At 50.7% G+C, this 19,894-nt stretch overlaps 2 protein-coding genes across 5 annotated transcripts in view; one reads left to right on the top strand and one right to left on the bottom strand.

The window, feature by feature from the left end:
• Positions 1–12,805, bottom strand: part of LOC102902857 (BOS complex subunit NOMO1) — a 72,404-nt gene extending 59,599 nt beyond the window's left edge. The window contains exons 1-5 of the mRNA XM_042276737.2: positions 12,560–12,805; positions 7,874–7,963; positions 7,053–7,098; positions 3,412–3,512; positions 2,153–2,259 (exon numbers count right to left, since the gene is read on the bottom strand). Coding sequence (XP_042132671.1) covers positions 2,153–2,259; positions 3,412–3,512; positions 7,053–7,098; positions 7,874–7,963; positions 12,560–12,709 — 494 coding nt within the window. The 5' untranslated portion in view covers positions 12,710–12,805. The remainder of the gene's footprint in view (positions 1–2,152; positions 2,260–3,411; positions 3,513–7,052; positions 7,099–7,873; positions 7,964–12,559) is intronic.
• Positions 12,806–15,461: 2,656 nt separating this feature from the next.
• The window catches only part of Abcc6 (ATP binding cassette subfamily C member 6), a 48,269-nt gene continuing 43,836 nt past the window's right edge, over positions 15,462–19,894 (top strand). For 3 of the 4 annotated variants that reach the window (XR_013041710.1, XR_013041708.1, XM_042276707.2), the window contains exons 1-2: positions 15,462–15,616; positions 16,479–16,661. Coding sequence is in view for 2 of the 4 variants with exons in the window: in XM_042276707.2 (XP_042132641.2) it covers positions 15,563–15,616; positions 16,479–16,661 (237 nt within the window). In the remaining 2 variants the exon portion in view is untranslated. The remainder of the gene's footprint in view (positions 15,617–16,478; positions 16,662–19,894) is intronic. The other variant, XM_076542729.1, reaches the window with a different exon arrangement.

The raw sequence follows: 19,894 nt of genomic DNA, 5'->3' as shown, positions 1-19,894 counted from the left end.
ATCCAATTCTGTCCAAACCCACTCACTGAACACTCCCCATGCGCCAGGAAGCAAGGAGCCCTGTGCACACTGCTGGCAAACAGAGGGCCAACACTCCCAGCATCTCCAGGAGTCCTGGCACACGCTCACAATCAGCAGGTTTGATTGGCATGAACAGGAAGAAGAGTGGAGGAGAGAAAAAATCAGCTAAAAGCTAACAAGTGGGAAGGGAGGAGTTGTGTGGGAGAAGAAGGCAAAGCCCCGGGCTGGGGTGGATGGCTAACACAGAATGACCCTAAAGCCAGGCATGACAACATGCACCTGCAATTCCTGTATTCAGGAGGCTGAGACAGGAGAGCTAAAAATTCCAGGTAGGCACTAGGGAGATGTCTCAATAGCTAAGAGCACTGACTGCCCTCCAGAGAACCCAGGTTTGGGTCCGTAACTGTAGGTAACTCCAGAGAACCCAGGTTTGGGTCTGTAACTGTAGATAACCCAGTTCTGGGGTCCAATGCCCTCTTCTGCTGCCCACGTGCACCAAGCGTGCACTGCTGCCCGGGCAGACGTGTAAGCAAGGCACCCACACACACACAGGACTCCAGAGACTCCAGGTGAGCCCAGGCCAGGCCTGGGGCTGCAAACACTACAGCCAGAGCCCTACCAGGCTCAACCTGAACAAGGCACCTGCCAGTCCGAAGCTACTTTTGCCACGGGAACTTGCTACGGGCGGTATCTGCCTTCTCCCTCAGTCTCTCAAATGCTGTCTGGACAGGGCTTCAGAACCACTTGATTACAACCCAGCTGACGGGACCACTGGCTTCTGGCACTGGTAGTTTAGCCTTTCTACTCCCCGGGGCCCCCACACGTGCTCTGAGCAAAGAAGCCCAGAAGGATCGAGGTAGTTCCCGACAAGGTCTGCAATGAACGACAGCTGGGGCGTCCACGATCCAGACTCTGTGAGTTATTAGTGCCCAAAAGTGGAAACTCTATACCATGAGACTGTTTAGAGTAAGAATTATTTAAAATTCTGTATGAGGACTTTCAGTCTGCATGCTTAAGATACGGAGCACACATAAGTGAAGTTCATGTTCAGATATGAGTCCCATCCCTGAAGGCACCTGTGTTGAAGTCTTGGTTCTCCGGTACAGGGTTCAGAGGTGGAACTCTGGGAAGTGACTGGGTCGGGAGGGCTTTGGCCTAACCGACAGATCAGCCTGTTGATGGAGTCAGGACAGTGTGAACTATTGGGAGGTAGTGGGGAACATGGAGGGAGGAGCCTCACTGCAGGAAGTGTGTCACTGGGGTGGGGGCGGGGCCTCACTGCAGGAAGTGTGTCACTGGGGGGGGACACCTCACTGCAGGAAGTGCCTCACTGGGGTAGGGGGCCCAGAAACATGAAGGCTAATACACTGCATGTATGAAAGCATTCCAAATTCTGGAAAACCCCACATCTGAGGCCCCTCTGGTCCCAAGAATTTGGTTGAAGGACACTCAGCCTGGGCTGGGCCAGGAAGAAGCACACCCCTGTCAACAACAGTAATTTTTAAGTTGGATAACACACTAGAAGCTGACTATCAACTTCAGGTACCATTTTGGTTAGGTTTTGTGCACTGAAGTAATAATGCTCTAAATGTTTTCAAAACTATCAGCTCTGATTATTCTAGTATTAATCCCAATATATATGCTAACAGTTACAGCTGAGCTCTCCCGACTGCACAGTTCAATTAAACAGCCCTTTATATTTCATTCTGCAAGGTTAACTAAACAACCATCAGGTCCAACTACTAAATGGTTTCCAAGTAAATGATAAAATGTCTTTATTCCCAACTGTGTTAGCCTGTAGTCAGCAAACACTGATCTTCCCAGTGACCTCTAATTACCTTCATCTGTCAATTGGAAAGGCAAGCAGAGGGGTAAAGTAAGCTGTCCCCACAAGCCAAGGAGCAAACCCAGGCCTGGAGCACTACCTTCACAGACAGCAGCTGGTAATGAATCACCCACCTCCTGCACAGTGGGTCAGATGACTCCCACTTCAAGAGGAACATGGGTTCAGAAAGCATGAACTTGCTTAAGAGGCCAGATCAGGATCTGAGCCCAGCCCCCTCAACCCAAGCTCCCTGTGCCCACCACAGCCTGGCCTAGCAGCCAGACCAGGCTCCAGGACAGCACTCACTTTCCACCAGGCTGCGTGACTGTGGACTGGATCTTCGTTTCCGTGCCTGTGCTTCTCAGGGACACCTGAACTCCTGCGGGACCCAGGGGCTGCCCTTTGCTGAGGACCTGTGAGAAGGAGGACATTAGGACCCAGCGGGCAGCTCAGGCAGTTTTTATTCACGCTTCTGCCCACAAGTGACACCTAGAACATTTTCCTTTGGGTCAGGGCCTCTTTGAAGAGGATGTAGTCAGGAGACCTTTGAGGAGGGCTGGGGAGGACGGGACAGTCAAACGCGGCACCACTGAATCTGTGACAAAACACGTATCACGATGGGGCTGGAGGCTGCTCAGCGGTTGGTAAGAGGGCACACTGCTCTTGCAGAGGCCTGCAGTTAAGTTCCCAGCACCCACACCAGGCAGCTTGTAACTGTTTTAACTCCAGGTCCAGGGGGGATCCAATGCCTCTGGTCTGCAAGGACACCCACACTCAAATATACATATCCACACATAATTAAAAATAAACTAAATCTGGGCTGGAGAGATGGCTCAGAGGTTAAGAGCATCATCTGTTCTTCCAGAGGTCATGAGTTTAATTCCCAGCAACCACATGGTGGCTCACAACCATCTGTAATGAGATCTGGTGCCCTCTTCTGGCCTGCATGTAAGCAGAACACTGTATACATAATAAACAAAAAAATAAATAAATCTTTAAAAAATAAATAAATAAATAAAATCTTTTTAAAAATACATTGCTATTTCACAAATCTCTAAGAATGAAAACTACCCCAGACCCCGTCATCTGGTAAGTAACCCACACGTGAAAACAGCTGGGGGCCTCACTCTCGGCACAGAAGCACACGTGTAAGTCCACACACCAGAACCCACCGGCACAGGCCCTCATCTCTAGCTGAGGCTGGATGAGGGAAGAATGAGTGCTCTAACGAGCACGGAGCCGGGCGCAGGCACACCACCCTCGTCAACACCACCGTCTCTACCTGGTCCCAATACCTCCCCAGCAGCTCCTAAAGCAGGAGGCGCCTCTGGCAGGAGCCTCCCTGGAGGGGCTGCACTTGGCTCTCACACAGCAGTGCAACAACTCGGGTCCTGGGCACGCGCCCCTCCCTTCCTGCCCCCCCACAGGCCACTCCCCATGAGCAAGCTGACCCCAGGCTTCCACACAGCCCAGGCCCAAGGCTCACTGTGGGTGACCTAAGGGCACAGGAGCCCCCTTGTACGGCCGAGAGGAGGTGGCACACACGGCAGAGCCCGGAGCCACACCTTTCCATTCACGGAGAAGCCGGTGAACACGAAGTTGACGTCCCCGCCCTTGGTGCAGATGTCGCTCACGCCGTCCACGTGCAGCTCCACACTGGTGGGCTCTGGGGATCGGACAAGAGACAAGGCAGCATGAGGGCTGGGAACACACTTCCCAGGCAGACGGCGTCTACTATTGCTGCATGTAACGCCTTACACGATCAGAACTAAAATCAAGGCACAAGTCTCCCCCCACCCCACTCTGCCGGGGAAGGAACGGGCTCCCGAGTACCGCAGCGCAGACGTGTTGCTGGTGCACGTATGTGTCTGTGGTCCATGATCCTGCGGGTACGTGCCCGTGCATGTGGAGGCTAGCTGTCAACCCTGGCTGTCCTCCTCTACAGCTCCTACCTTACTTTTGAGGCAGGGCCTCTCACTGCGTCTGGACCTATCAGTTTGTCATGGCTGACTCAACAGCAGCCCAGGGATGCTCTGGGCTCTAACGCCCAGCTCTATGGTTACAGACACAGACCACCATGCTTGGCTTTGACGTGAATCTGAACTCAGATCTTCAGGCTTACACAAGAAGCACTTTACCAACTGAGGTATGGTGATATTTCATTTGTGCTGAAATGTGATTTTATTTGTATGTTAATAAATAAAGTTGCCTGGGGGTCAGAGCTAATAGCAAGCCATAGCAGAAGCCAGGCAGTGGTGGTGCACACCTTTAATCCTGATCACATGACAGGCAGATCTCTGTATGTTCAAGGATACCACCAGCATGGAGACACACGCCTTTAATCTCAATACCAACCACAGAAGACCTAGAGGTCTGTATAGACGGGCAGTGACGAGGAGGTCACGTGGTTGGGTTTACAACCAATGAGAAGGCAGAACAGAAAGTCAATAAAAAGACAGACACACAGAAGTAGGCCTCTTTCTGAGGGGAAGGACGACAGCAGGAGCGAAGGGTAAGAAAGGGTTTTTAGTCTCAGCTCTTAGCTACTGCTCTGACCTCTTGGGCTTCTGACTCTGCATTTGGTTCTGTGTTTCTTATTTAATAAGACTGTTACATCTACACTGAGTCATTCTCCAGCCCCAAAGAATTCACTATGGACCAGGCACCAAGTCCAGTGCATTCTTCAGAGATACAAGAATTTACCAAGAAGTAAACTGAGTCATGAAAAGGTTAAGGCTCTTTCCAGAGTGTGTGACACAACTCCAGTCTCACACACTAGCTCCAGCTCTAAAGAGGACCATCAACTCCATGGCAACAGAGCTCACAGGGAGGACATGAGCACTGCAGGCCACGGGACAATGGCAAGGGGAAAAGGCAGCCCTGACTCACACCACACCACCCACTTGCCTGACCACGCTCCCAACCCCTCCCTCACAAACCTGGGTGTTGAGGGAGACCGTGTGGTTCTTCACTATCGACCCAATGATTTTCTTGAGAAAACCGCAAGGCTCACCCCAATAGAAATTAAAGCTGAGCTTTTATAACACAAGAAAAGGGCTGGGGAGATGGCCAGGTCGGCGAAGCGCTTGCCATACACACGAGGACCCAGAACAGCAGCACAGCAGCATGCATCTGTACCCCAGAGCAGAAGAGACAGAGGCGGGGCTCCTGGGGCTCACTGGCCAGCCTGCTTAGCAAAATCAGTGAGTTTCAGGCTCAGTGGGAGACCTTGCTTCAAAAACTAAGGTGGGAAGTGACTGAAGAAGACGCATCTGGACTTCACACACACACACACACACACACACACACACACACACACACACACACACACACACGGGGCGGGGGGGGGTTGCACACGGGTTACTGGTCATTTTTGTCAACTTGACAGAAACTTAGACATATCTGGGAAGAGGGAATCTTGAGAAAATGCCTCCATCAAAATGGCCTATGGGCAAGTCTGTAGAGCATTTTCTTGATTAATGATTGATATGGGAGGACCCAGCCCACTGTGGGTGATGCCACCCCTGGGCAGGTGGTCTTGGGGTGTATAAGAAAGCAGGCTGAACAAGCCACAGAGAACAAGCCATTTTGTAGATTTCCTCCATGGTCTCTACTTTAGTTCCAGCCCCAAGTTCCTGCCTCAACTTCCCTGAGTGATGGAGTATTGACCTGAGAGTGTGAGCTGAAATAAACCCTTTCTTCCCCAAGTTGCCTTTGGTTATGGTGCTTATCACAACAGTAGAAACCCTAACTAAGACACTTAGGCACACATACCAAAAGAATTCTATACAGCAAAGGAAATGACCTAGAGCCACCACAATAAAGACAAACATCATAAACAAGACTAGAAGAAACCAGACACGAAAAGCAGCCTGTATGATTTCATTTAGCTCAAGTTCAAAACAAAATGCACAGAGCCTGGGGGTTCAGGCTCCAATCCCAGATACTTGGGAGGTGAAGCAGAAAGACTGTAAGATCAAGGCCTGCGTGGGCAATGAAGAGTTCAAGACCAGCCTGGAAAACTTGTGTCACCCCACAGCAAAATAAACACACACACACACACACACACACACACACACACACACACACAAAGCAAAACTGTTAAAGGGTTGGAGACATCACATACACAAGACCCCTGGGTTCAATCCTTAACACACAAAGAAAATAGAGCACCTGTCCTTCTGGAAGGTGAGGACAGGCTCACCGGTGAGCGCTGCACGTCAGTGGACACTGTGGCAGGTTTCTGGGGTCTGACAGTTCTATTTTATTATCCGGCAACTAGGCAGGTATGTGCACTTTATAAAAGTGCCCTCCATTAAAAAAAAAAGAGAAGAGCTGGCACGCCTTTAATCCCAGCACTCGGACGGCAGAGGCAGGTGGATCTCTGTGAATTCAAGGCCAACCTGATCTACAAAGTGAGTTCTAGGACAGTCAGGGCTCCACAGAGAAATCCTGTCTCAAAAAAAGAAAAAAAAAAAAAAGAATAAGAAAGAGAAGGAGAAGAGAGAGTGAGAAGAAGATCTGAGTGACTCTGTACAGTCCCTGCCCATACCTGTAAGCATAGTCCAACAAGAAGCCCAGACAGGAGGAAGCAGAAACAAGCCTCAGAGGCCAGGAAAGCGACCTCTGCTCCCAACATCTGGCTGGCCCCCTCCAGTTTCCTGGGATGCAGCAACTGGTGCCCCAGCTTTCCTGAAATAGGGCTTCCCTGGAAAAAGGAGCTGCAGGTGCCCTTCTGTCTTGGTAAGGAAGCCCTCAGGTGCCACTCTCGTGCCCAGGCTACAGTTAGGCTCACCCACTGCCCCAGGACAAGTCTCCCCTCCACAGAGCCATCAACTCCAGTCCCATGTACATCTGGATTCTGACGGCAAATCTGACAATGTTTAAACACTTCCCTTACTTTAGAGGGAGGAAGGGAGCCAGACACTGTAGCACACATCTGTAGCCTCGACTGCAGGAGGCTGCAGAGGAAGACGCCGAGTCTGAAGCTAGCTTGGGCTGCACAGTGAGACCCAAGAGCATAAATAACCCTGATCCTGGGACAGGAAGAAGGCCCCAGTTCTTGTCTAGACTGTAATGAACTGAAGCTGCTAAGGCAGCTTTTCCAGAAAGAGGTACAGACCACAAAGGATGCCTTTTTAAGAAAAGGACAGTCAGCATGCAGTGTGGTCCCCCTGCAAAGTGCTCTGCTACTCAGCTCACTTACCAAAACTCCAGCCCAGGGGAGGCTCAATCTTCAGGATGAAATCCCCCTACAAGGCAAACCATGAAAAGTGAAGGCAGGAGACCTGAAGGGCCTGGTGGATGGAGTATACTGTGATCACTTTACCCGAACAGCGCCATCTGAACTAAACCCTACACCAGGCTCTTCTAAACGGTGGCAGCTGGATTCCCTTCCAGGGGCAGCCGGCTGAAGCTGGACACCCAGAAATTTCCATCTAGCAACAAGGAGACTGCCATGTGGAAGCCCATTTGTGAGTTGTAAAGACTTGGACTGGCAACATGTCACGTGGATAAAGAGCTTGCCGTGCAAGCCTGACTCCTGGGACCCACAAAAAGGTAGGAGAGCTGATTCCCAGAGGTTGTCCTCTGATCTAAACTCACACACACACACACACACACACACACACACACACACACACACACCCTACACAGAAAATAAACGTTTCTGAAAAGTAAACACAAGATTGTATGAGGTCCGAGTCTTTCGCTCCTGGCCCGTGTGACGCTGGAGTAAACCGCAGCGCTGAGAGCTGTCCAGCTCGCTCCTGGCCTCCTCTGCTAAGTTGCCTGCGGCATCCCCGTGAGGCTGTGAGGGCTGGAATGTCTGGAGATGCTGCCAAATGTGCCCCACTGAATCCACCCAAGCGTGAGAAACCCGCATTCCACTGATCATTACAATACAAGTAAGTGTTTGCACGTGGGGGAAGGCCACGTTCCTGGCCACCACAGTCATTTGGGGATGCTAATTAATTACTTCCTATCATAACAGCCACTCGTGGAGACTGAAGTCCCTCTTCCTCTTACCTTATCATACAAGGGGATCATAAAGTAGCCGTTGTTAGGAGCACAGTCCGTCTGATACTTCAAAGTCCCATGCTTGGTGTACAGCTTTATCTGGAAAGCAAGGAAAGGAAAGGAAAGTCCTAATACTGTCTTAGAGAATTAGTCAGCATGTGACGCCTGAATGCAGTCTATCAGCCGTGTTAGCCGAGTGCCTGCTACACACCAGCTGCTAAAACAGCTTTGGGGACAGAGGGGAAGAAGACCAAGCACCCCAAAATGTTATTCATGATTCTTTTATTGAAACCACCTCAGCCTACCCCCAAAGTCTTGTTGTTTGAAGCTTCTCAGTTTGCTTAAGTAGCTGTAGCAGCTTTTGTTTGTGTAAATTTCCGAGTCTAAAACTTTCTAATTTTGCTGTTGGCAAGGCACCAGTGAAAATCCAGATTCCCAGGCCAGCAGGATGCTCAACAGGCTGAGCCTCTACTGCACAAGCCTGGAGACCGGCACGCAAGTCCTGGAACCCACATCAAGGCTGAAGGACAGGACGGACTCCACAAGGTCGTTCTCTGACCTCACACGGCACGCGTGGACACACGCAATAACATGTGTTTAAACCCTGGACACACGCAATAACATGTGTTTAAACCCATGACTGCCTGCCCCTCAGTTGCCCCAGCACTGCAGTTTAGACACAAAGGCAAGTCAGGAGGCAGATTCCTGAGCTGCCCCCCCCCCCAAGGCTTTACCCAGAAGGTCCAGGATGAGCATGGGGGCCCCAAATGATTCTAGATGCTTAGAAGAATATTCCCCTAAAACCCTCCACTGCCATCATCAGAACCAAGATTGATGTGGAAGACATCCAATGCATTCACTTTCAAGGCCCGCTACAATGGCTGCACCCTAAGCCTCTGCAGACACAAACCTCTCAGCTGAAAGGCACAAAGCCATATCAGGGACTCCCCGACAGTGGGTGACCTTGACAAAGTCATGGTACCTCCAGAAGCCGAGCTTCTTCGTGGTAAACCTAGAGACGCCCTGCTTCAGGATGGCTGCGCTTACTCACAGTGGTGCGGTAAGCAGCGGGCACAGAGTGAACACTCAAAAGGAAGAGTGTTCTATGTACTGCCTCTCTCTCAGCACCATCGGGCGGAGACACACCAGAGGGTCACAGGCAAACTCCCTAAGCCGGCCTGCGTGACTCAATGACTCGGAACCTCAGTGTCCCAATCTGTAAAGACACATTCGGGTCAGATGACATCAAAGAGCCTCACCTCTAAAATATGAAGGTCGGGGCTGGGGAGAAACTCAGCAGTTAGGGGCACTTGCAGCTCCTGCAGAGGACCAGAGTTCATTTCCAGCTCTAGGGATCTAATGCCCTCTCCCAGCCTCTAAGGGCACCGCATTCATGTGCACATAACCATAGACAGATACACATGAACGCAGTTTTTAAAAAAGAATATTCTGTGGCAAAAATACAGATATGATCCAGTGGAGTCTTAGAAAACATATAAGCAGCACTCTGGAACCAGCGGTGTGAAGGAAGGAATGGACTGTAGCGCTCCCGGGCAATAATCAGGTTACACTCCACACAGCCCAGACATCGACTTATTGACTTTAGAGTCAGGCTAGCCAGTTAAGTGTGAAGACAAATTTGCTCTAAGCCATAAAGAAATCCAGATGTGTGCACTGCGTAGACACTAGCTAGAGGACCAGGAGGCAGCAGCCAAGGGAGTCGCCGTCTCCCTGCTCCACCTAAGCCAGGCCCTGCAACTTGAAGATGCTGCTTATCAGGAGAAACACTGTGCCTACATGCGTGCGTGTGTGTGTGTGTGTGTGTGTGTGTGTGTGTGTGTGTGTGTGTGTGTGTGTGTGCAAGCCAAAGGTAACTTCAGCTGCCACTCCTTAGGAGCTGTCCACTTGGGTTGTTGAGACAAGAGTCTCTCGAAGGCCTGGAACTCACCAAGTAGGCTAGGCTGGCCTGTTTAACCACACGGGTTCTGGGGATGGAACTTGGGTCCTCATGCTGCACAGCAATCACTTCATTGACTGAACCTTCCTCCCCGAGTCCAAGAACCCGGTTTTGATGTCAATTCTGGCTGTTAAACCACTAGAACCTATCACTTTTTAAAAGATTTATTTATTTTTATGTATGAGTGTTTTGTATCAATATCTGTGCACCACATGGGTGTCTGATATCCAGAGGCCAGAGGGAGGTGGATCCCCTGGGACTGGAATTAGACGGTTGTAGACCATCCTGAGAGTGCCGAGAACTGACCCTGGTCCTCTGCGAGAGCAGCAAGTACTTTCAAGCACCGAGACATCTCTCCAGCCCCCGGAATTCTTGTTAGCTGTAGCGGCTACTATTAAAGGTCAGAATGTCACGTCCAGAGCTCTGTCTGGTCCTTTCTCTGCACTGAGATCCCCCCATCTGAGACAAGCCTTCAGTATATGCTCAGTACATAGTTTCTTTGAAGGAAGGCACCCCGGGCAGAAACAGGGGAAAGGCTGGAAAGAAGGATGGGAGAGCAGTCAGGTGTGGCTGCAGCCTCTGCAGGTCCAGCATCTGGGAGGCCAGGGCAGGAGGATCAGGGGTTCCAGACCACCTGGGCATGTCTCAAAAGAAGAAGAAAAAAAAGAGGAGAAAAGGGGAGGGAGAAAGGGGGAGAAGGGGAGACTGAAAAACCCAGATTACTTATATGCTATAAAATACATTGTATTGGTCAATTGTCACATGCTGTTTGAGCTCACTGAGAAGTTGGCTCTGGGAGCAGTCTTGTCCCATCCCCATTTTAGACCTAAGCATGCTTGTCTAAAAGTGTCTTCCAAGGACTGGTCCCATCCCTGTGACAGGGAGGGAAGAGGACAGCAGAACACCCAGGAGTAAAACATCACATCATCGAGAACAGCTGGAAGGTGAACTATTCCTAACAGATGTCACTACTGTCCCTCCCATGATACAAAAATGCCTGGGGAAGTCACAAGTTCAGCCATGGGAAGCTCAAACATGGAGAAAAAGCTCAAGCAGGACTCTGGCTGACGCCTCAACCTCCCAGTCTGTTTCTGATGGATGCTATAAGCCCTTGACTTATAGCATCTCTATAAGTCATCTTGGTTCATCTCTATACGGTGTAATGTTCTTTTACTGTACTGAGGACTACAGCTGACTTCCTCCGTCGATTTCTGCCAGATGTGTTGAGTGCTCCGTTTAATGATGGACGAACTGGCTGCCATACTTCACTCTCTGGACCATACAGTACATCTTTCGTAAAGTACAGATCAGAAAAGGGCAACATACATCTACGTGGGGATTACATACATGAAATGTCTGATGTCGTAAGCAGAGATTGCAAAAGGATGGTTGCTCAAGACGTTATTGGACAAGGGACATAGTGGACAAGGAACCCTAGGGCTCGAGAAGCACAGTTCACAATGGGCCACAAAACCCCTTTTCTGCTCTCTTTATCCCTGTTAGTGCATGGGGGTGACAGCACCCCACTGCCTTCTCCTTCCTCCCAACGCTGCAGGAAGTCCAAACTGGAAAGCCTCTCCAAAGCAGCTTCTGAGATGCCCAATTCTGCAAAGCCAGGAGGTGGCAGAGGCACCTGGGAACATGTCACCAGCAGTTCCCAAGGGGCCCTGGGTAGAAGGACCCAGGGCATCCTCCTGTAAGGAGCCCTTTGGAAGCAAGAGAGTCCAGAGTTCAAAGCCAGCCTAGGGTATATTGAACTTGAGGCCAGCTTGGGCTATATGAGAACCTTGTCTCAAAAAAATTGGAAAATAAAATATAAATCAGCCAACCAACTAGAGAGGCACACACGGAAAGCCTGGAAGAGGACAACTGATTCTCCGCCTTAGGAAATCATGCTTCTAGGTTCTGCCGCTTCTAACACCATCTTACAGACTGGGGTTTGGACAAAGGCCAAAGGGAAGGGTAGGGTGGGGAAGGGTAGGGTGGGGACGGCTTCTCACCTTTTCCCCCAGTCCTAAGTGACATGTTAAAGGTGGCCATTGCCAGCACTGGGACAGCTCAAAGGGGGCCTCGCGTGCCCTTCTCCTTGGCACCACATTTTTCCTCCGGGATGGGCACCTGTCTACCTCCTCCCCTCCCCCTCCCTTCTCTGGCCCCACTACCAGTCTCCTCGGGAAAACCAGGCCTTGCTCTCCCTCCGGGCCCCTGTGTCTACTTCTGCCCACCCCACCCCATCCCACCCCACCCCACCCCGCCCCTTCTTCTTCTCACGGGCTTTCTGGGTCAGAATCCCACTGGGCTGATAACCATTCCACACAACTTTCGACTCAGTCAAAAATAGCTCCACAAATCTCTAGTGTAATTCCAGCAACTCTGCACTTCGAAACGGAAAGGAGAGGTGGGGAAGGGGAGGCGGCTTCACAGCCCCAGGGGGTGCTCTACTGCTCCATGTCAGGACTTAGCGACGGGAATCGATCCTCTTCAAAGGCACCCCGGGAAGGATGAAGGAACGACGGGTCCGAACCCTGGGGTTCGCAGGCTGGAGAGTGACACGTGTGGTTTCCAGGTTCTACAATATGGGTCGGGCGGATCTGAGGTTCAGGGGTCCTGGTCTGGGGGAGCCGGGGTCTAGCAGGCCCTCTCCGTCCCCGCCCCTCGGCGCGGCTGGGGGAGGGTGCAGAGCCGCCGAGAGCCTGGCCCGGGGTCACACAGCCGGCCCGCCACGCGCGGCGCCTCACCTCGATGAGCGAGTAGTTGATCTCCACGTCCGACTTCACGAAGCCTCCGCAGCCGACCACGATGTCCTCGGAGCCGCCCGCCCGCCCCGCGCCGCTCAGCAGCAGCAGCAGCGGCAGCAGCGGCGCCGCGGCACCCCGGCTCGCACGCATGGCCCGGCCTCCGCGTGCCTACCCTCCGCAGCCCGCCCGGTCCCGCCCCTCACACCGCACGCAGCCGGCTCCTTCCTCCTCCTCGCTGGCCTGACAAGCCCGGGTCCCGCCCCGGCGCCGCTCCGCGCAGGCGCGCCGCGGCCCTGCGCCACGCCCCCCAAGAAAGACCGCCAGGACACGCGCTCCGCCCGGAGTCGCGGCCGCTGGCGCCTCTGGCGTCCTGGAGGACTCTGCGCAGCCTCTGCAAGGAGCGGCCCCGACAGGCTTTCAGATTCAGTGTCAACAACTGAGAGCTTTTTTTGTTGATTGACGTAGTCAACAAGTCCCAAATCGCCTGACTCACATACTTCACAAGTCAGTTGTAATTTCAAAAAGCCCTTTAGACATTTGTTACTTGGTTCTCCTTCCTGCATTCCCACCTTAATTCTATAACAAAATCTCGTTGTAGCCAGACAAGTTCAAGGCCTGCCTGAGCTACAGAGCAAGTTCAAAAGCAACCCGAACATCTTTAGACACTGTCTGAAAATAAAATGTAAAATATTTAAAAGGGCCGGGGAAATAGCTCAGTGCATGCCTAGCAAGACCCTAAAAACACTTCCCAGCATTGGTACACATACACGTTGAACATGGCTAATAATCAATCCCTGCACTCATGGGGCTGAGACAGGAGGACTTCCATGAGTTCAAGCCCTGCTTGAGTTACACAGGAAGTACCAGTGTAACCAGAGAATAAGGGGTGGTGGGTGGGAGGAGCACTGAGGGGGTGTCCTGGGTCCATGACACAGTCAGTAAAGTGTTTGCCTTGAGACCTAAGGATCTGAGTTTGATCCCCGAACCATGCCAGCTGTGGTGGCCAGCACTGGGGAGGTGGAGATGGGAGGACCCTGGGGCTCACTGTCTAGACTAACAGGTAAGCTTCAGAACGAAGAGAGGCTGTGGACCCCCTTCCTGAGGATGACACTCAGAGCTGTCCTCTGACCTCTGCATGCTTGTGTACACTGTGAACAAAAAACTCCTGAAAAGAACCTGGCTGGTTAGAATGTCAGTAGTGGAGAGGCTGGAATGTTGCAGGCCCAGAGGCTAATGGCCTTATCTTGGGCCAGTTCAGGCCCTCTGGGACAGCCACATCATCCCCAGTGCCCTCCCTCCCTGTGCTGAAGAAGGTCCTCAGATAGCATCTTGGGCTACAGGAAAGGCTCCCCCACCTTGCTGCACCTGCTTCTCCGACATGCTCATCAACATATTCTAAACTTGCTTTAATTTATGACTTTCTCTGTTCTGTAAAAACCATAAAAACTTCGTGAAGCTGCATGTTGGAAGACCGTAGTGAAAATCTAGCAGAGTCAATCGTGTCTAGGGCCAACATCAGAATGATACAGTTGTTTGTTGAAGGTATTTAGACCTTGAAGAAATCACTGTAGAAAACAGTGACCATTCTCTGTTATCTATGGCGCTGTTTTTCTGAAGGACCTTTACAGCCTTTGCATGACTTCAGCCACAAGAGGGCCCTGGAACGTCTGGCATGACTGAGTACTTCAAACAGTGCACAACAAGGACCAAAGTTGCAGGGTATGATGCTTTCCCTCACAAACACAGATTAGATCGGGGGCTTCGGTATGAGGAACTTGTCTTACTCTAAAAACAACGTTTACGCTCTGCACAGGCGTTTGAGGTTCAGTTCGTCTAGGCTGGACCTCCTGGCTGCCTGTGAGGCCTAAATTCATCTTGGAGTGACCCTCTTTCTTCAGCTGTCCCATATAACTCAGAACACTGACAGAAGATGGAATCTGGGGTGACCCAAATCTGCGTTCCTGGGCCACAGCTCAAAATGGCTCCAGAATAAACTATCCTCTTCCCTTTAAGATAAAAGCTGTGGTTTTGTGTCAACATACCCCATACGTGCACATAATGAAATGAAATCTGTGATCTGGCTTCTTGATTATAACGGATGTATTTCTGTTGGCATGGCTTTTCTGTCAAAAATGATGCCATTTGTGAAACAGCATCTAGCTAGGTAGCCCTGGCTAGCCTCAGACTCAATGAGATCAGCCTGCCTCTGCCTCCTGTGTGCTGGGATTAAAAGCATATGCCACCTGTCTGGCTAAATGATGTTTTCTTAATCAAAACGTATTGTTTAGGTTCATAATAATATTAGAGATATTTACATTTTATTTTCATACCAATTCTAACACTTGCATAGAAAAACATTTTGAAGGTTTTTTTTTCTCTCGTATGCCTGAGATTTGTCCAGTTGATTTTCCTTTGAATTCATTCTCTCAAATGAATTCACACACTTGAATAAGTAATTTTAATTTCCCCACCCCCACCTCTCTGAAACAGGGTTTCTCTGTGTAACAACAGCCCTGGCTGTCCTAGAACTTGGTCCGTAGACCAGGCTGGCCTCGCACTCACAGAGATCTGCCTTCCTCTGCTTCCCGGGTGCTGAGATTAAAGGCGTGCGCCCCCACCGCTTGGCAAAGATGTTTTTTAAAGTAAGACTCTTTACATTCTTCCCAGCGCCCGCATCTAGCCCACATCGGTCCCCAGTTGCTGAACGCTTAGGTTACTAATCTGTTGTCTTTCCTAAGGGCACCCTCCTGCGATGGCTGGGCCCAGAGTGTGCAGGAAGTTGGGAAGGGGCTTCCCACAGAGAGGAAGCGTGGAGGTGTCCCGGCACTGAGGTTCCAGAATCACCTCACCAAGCACCAGCTCCACCTCCCTGTGCTGCTGGACCTTGCCCCGGACCTCTCCGCTTCCCAGCTCCAATCCCAGTCAAACCCGCCCGGGCCCGCCTCTTCCCCAGTCTGGCGCCTGGCTCTGAAGGCTGCTCTGGGACAGACAGACCAAGGGTTGATGGACAGAGGGCGCCCAATGGCCGCGCCTGGAGAGCCCTGCACCGGTCTGAGGGTGAGTCCCATCTGCCCCACTCTCTTCCCTGGTGCAAGGAGAGCTCAGCTGCTGGGAAAGGCCCCAAATTCTTGCCCTTGGGAAGCAATAAGGACATTGAGCTGAGCAGCAACAAATCCAGACCCCTTCACCAAAGCCTGGGGCCCTGAAGAGCCCAGCAGGCTTTAAGACTGGGGACTTAGGTTATTATTTACATAAAGCTAATGGACCGGTGTCTCCTCTGTCGCTGCCTTCCTCATCTAGACCCTACTCTAGAGCCTGGACTCCGGCCGATAAAGACCAGATTAGCAGTGAAGAGCTGGTGTTCACAGAGGGCTGGTTCGGTGCAGGGTGCTGTGAGTTCAGCAAGTTAGGTTGCTTCAGGCAGTTTGTACAGGGAGACTCTATTATCCCTCCTTGACAGAAGAGGGCACAATCAGCTCTGCCACATCCTGTTTGGGGGCGCAGTTCCCTTTTGGTACCTCAGTCTACTGGTCTATGAAATGGGGACAGTAGCAACTACCACCAGAGTTCTGATAAAGGGTACCAGCCAAGTCAGACATGGTGTCACTCATCTATAAGCCCAGCACTTGGGAAGCTGAAACCAGAGGATCACAAGTTCAAAGCCAGTCCCAGCCCCACTGTCCCCCCAGCTGACTAGCGTTAGGCAAGTTCCATACCTGCTCTGGGCTACTTCCCCATAAGCTAAGTCGGTGTAACTTGATCTGCCTTCTGGAGTTGATGTCAGGATGAAAAGAGCTGAGAATGAAAAGGCTCAGCAGGGAGGGCTTGGAATATTTTCATGTAATGTCCGTCCCCACGGGCCGGTGAGATTGGGCCCAGGCGGCCACCATCCTAATGGTGTCCCTGATGTTCTGTTCAGGTCTGGAACCAGACAGAGCGGGAGTCTGTGGCCCATCGGTTGCTCAGCCTGTGCTTCCTGAGAGCAGCTGGGGGCTGGGCGCCCCCCTTGTACCTCTGGGTCCTCGGCCCCATCTACCTGTTCTACATCCATCGCCATGGCAGGCGCTACCTCCGGATGTCCCACCTCTTCAAGGTCAAAATGGTAGCCACGGGGAACCTGGAACCATGGAGTGGGGAGGCAGCCAGCTGTGTGGGGGGCAGGCTGGAACCCGGCAGAGACTCCATGCCTCCCATGAGCAAGAACATAGGACAGAGGCGAGAAGGGACGCTGTTAGCCAAATGGGTCAATAGTGAAGAGGGCCAGAGATAAACCCACGGGTCAAAGTTCTCACAAACAGATTTTGTGATTGTGCAAATCTACACACACTCTCACACCAAGAAAATCAAATAGCTACAGTGACCTGACATTTCTCATTTACTGTAGGTACATTGGGGTGCAAATGGTAATTTTAGAGCCATATGAAGATGAGTCTTTTTTATAACTTTAGCAGGTATTTTGTTTATTTGTTTTGTTCTGTTTTGTTTTGTTTTGTTAGGACAGGGTCCTATGTAGCACAGGCTTGTTTCAAACTCACTATGTAGCTAAGGATGACCCTGAGCTCCTGATCCCCCTGCCTCCCCTCCCAATTTCTGGGGACACAGGCATGAGCCAGACACCAGTTTACTTATTGCCTTGCCCCATTATATTGGGGGTAGATCCCAGAGCCTCGTGCTTACACAGCTACCACTGAGCTACACTTCCAAACAGCTCCATGCTTGTTTTCTCCTTGCTTGCAGTCCAGCTGAGCCTTTTTAAAAATTGCCGTACAACTCTTTTACGGTTCTCTGATGAACGCTGACATAACAAACATCCTCTACTGAGTCATCCGCACAGCCCCGTCCCTCTCCTGGACTTCCTAGTAGAGATCCTACGCCATGCCCATAACCCTTAGCACAGACAGAACAGCGATGTGGGAGTAAAAGCATTCGCGGGGCAGAAAAACGGCAGAAGTAGGTTATTGGATAAGCTGTGATACAGCGCGGCACTGAGTAGGCAGGGAGACGGCGTGGGGGCATTCTGGGGGGACGTTTCCTTGGGGAGGTTCTGCAGAGATATCAAACCATGGTATAGTAGCGAGGAGGCAGGGAGCAACCTGGCCTTGAGACAGTGATGGTCCTGCCTTAAGTGAGAAATGGTTCGATGTGACCACCCATCCTAACCGGCAGCCACACTTCACCCCAACAGATGCAACCATGTCAAACCTTTGACGTTTGGGTGATGGTCCCTTCAGTAGATCTTCCAGCTGAACAGATGTGGTCCTGTCTATTGTCGGTCTGACAGGTGTCCCTGAGAGGGACGGGAGTTGAGGACGGACGTATTAAGATGGCCCATTCCGAGGGACAAAGTTGTGAAGACTCTTGGGGCGAGGGGGGTGGAACCGCTGTCAGAGCACTTTCTGTGGTAGAGTTGTGGGTTTTGTGGGTGCAACACCCTGTCATGTATGTGGGCATTCAGGCTGGTTATGTTGAGGATGTGCATCTATTGGTTTAAGTAATAACAACCAGTTTATTGACAAGAGGCCCCCCGGAAGTTTTGTCCTGTTTAATCCAGTGTAGAAATTGCAGTCAGGTGGTAATGGTGAATTCCTTTAATCCCAGCACTTGGGAGGCAGAGGCAGGTGGATCTCTGTGAGTTCAAAGCCAGCCTGATCTACAGAACAAATTCCAGGACAGCCAGGACTACCAGTGAAACCCTGTCTTAAAAAACAAACAAAACCAAACTTCAAGATCCAGCTCAGAAAAGATGGGCTAATATTAATACCTTTGGTGTAAAAAAAAAAAAATTCTTTTCTTGAAACAAGTTCTCACTATGTAGCCCTGGCTGACCTACACCTCACTATGTAGCCCAGGCTGGCCTTGAATTCACAAGATCCACATACCTCTCCCTCCCCAGGGCTGGGATCAGGGGCATGGGCAGCCATGCTTGGCATGTGTAATTATCAGAAGTCAGTTCTGTTGCGTTCTGGAAGAAACAAACTTGATTTGTTTAGAAGACTGAAAATACAGAGCAGTTGGTACTGGAGGCCTGCTAGAGGGGTAAGAGGCGGCCATGGCCGCACTCACCGAAGCAGTGAGTGGGAGGAAAGATGGCGGCCGGCCGAGGGGGGTGGCGGCACAAGGGCGGGCAGAGGATTCACTTTCTGTGACACCTCTGTAAATGTGTGGCTGTCACCCTGACATGCTGGGGGTCCTCCTGGGTCTCAAGACTCACAAGAGAGGCCAAGAGATATGTTTTGTTTTGTTTTTTAAAGTCAGTGCTCTTTTTTAAAATTACATTTTTAAACTTTATTTTGTGTGCGAATGTGTGTGAGCTCCCAAAGCAGCAGGTAGTGTCCGTCCTTCCCTTCTTGGGTCCTGGGGCTCAAACTCAATTCACTAGTCTTGGCTCTTTACCTGCTGAGCCATCCCACTGGCCCAAGGAAGATGTTTTAAAGTCTGGAGTAAAAGGTGGCCTGTGTAGGTCAAGCCTGGAAATCATGTAACAGACACACAGGGATGAAGAATCCTTTTTTCAGCTTTTTTTTTTCAATAATGGAGGGCACCCTAAATAGGGGACCCTAAATTTTTATTTGTTTAAAGCCAAATGAATTGGTTTTTACTAAGAACAGAACATCTTGAGGAGATTTTCAGGGAAGTTAAGAAAGGATTTGTTGGTAGAGCACTTGAGAGGCACAGGCAGGACAATCATTTCAAGTTTGCGGCTAACCTGATCTACCTAAGAGGTCCTAGGACAATCAAGTCAACATAATGGGACCTGTCTCCAATTTAAAAGAGGGTGAAAGCCGGGGCACACCTTTAGTCCCAGCACTTGGGAGGCAGATCCAGGTGGATCTCTGTGAGTTCGAGGCCAGCCTGGTCTATAGAGAAAGATCTAGGACATGCACCAAAACTACTCAGAGAAACCCTGTCTCGAAAAACCTTGATAGATAGATAGATAGATAGATAGATAGATAGATAGATAGATGATAGATAGATAGATAGATAGATAGATAATAGATAGATAGATAGATAGATAGATAATAGATAGATAGATAGATAGATAGATAGATAGATAGATAGATAGATAGATAGATAGATAGATAGATAGATTAAAAGGGGGCAAGGGCAGGACAAGCAAGAATCGTCAGTGGGTAAAGGTACTTGTCCCAAAACCTGATGATCTGAGTTCAAACCTCAGAGTCCACACAGGGAGAGGAGAAAAATCACTCCCCCATAGGTTGCCCTCTGACTTCCACATGGGTGCTGTGACATGTGTTTGCACACCCACCCACGCATGCACACAGACACATACATGTAAGTAAATAATGTTATATTTATTTATATATAATACAAATA

Source organism: Peromyscus maniculatus, chromosome 1 (genome assembly GCF_049852395.1).
Source record: "Peromyscus maniculatus bairdii isolate BWxNUB_F1_BW_parent chromosome 1, HU_Pman_BW_mat_3.1, whole genome shotgun sequence".
Taxonomy (NCBI): domain Eukaryota; kingdom Metazoa; phylum Chordata; class Mammalia; order Rodentia; family Cricetidae; genus Peromyscus; species Peromyscus maniculatus.
Note: the sequence above shows the minus strand (reverse complement) of the source record. Positions and strands in the feature narration are given on the sequence as shown.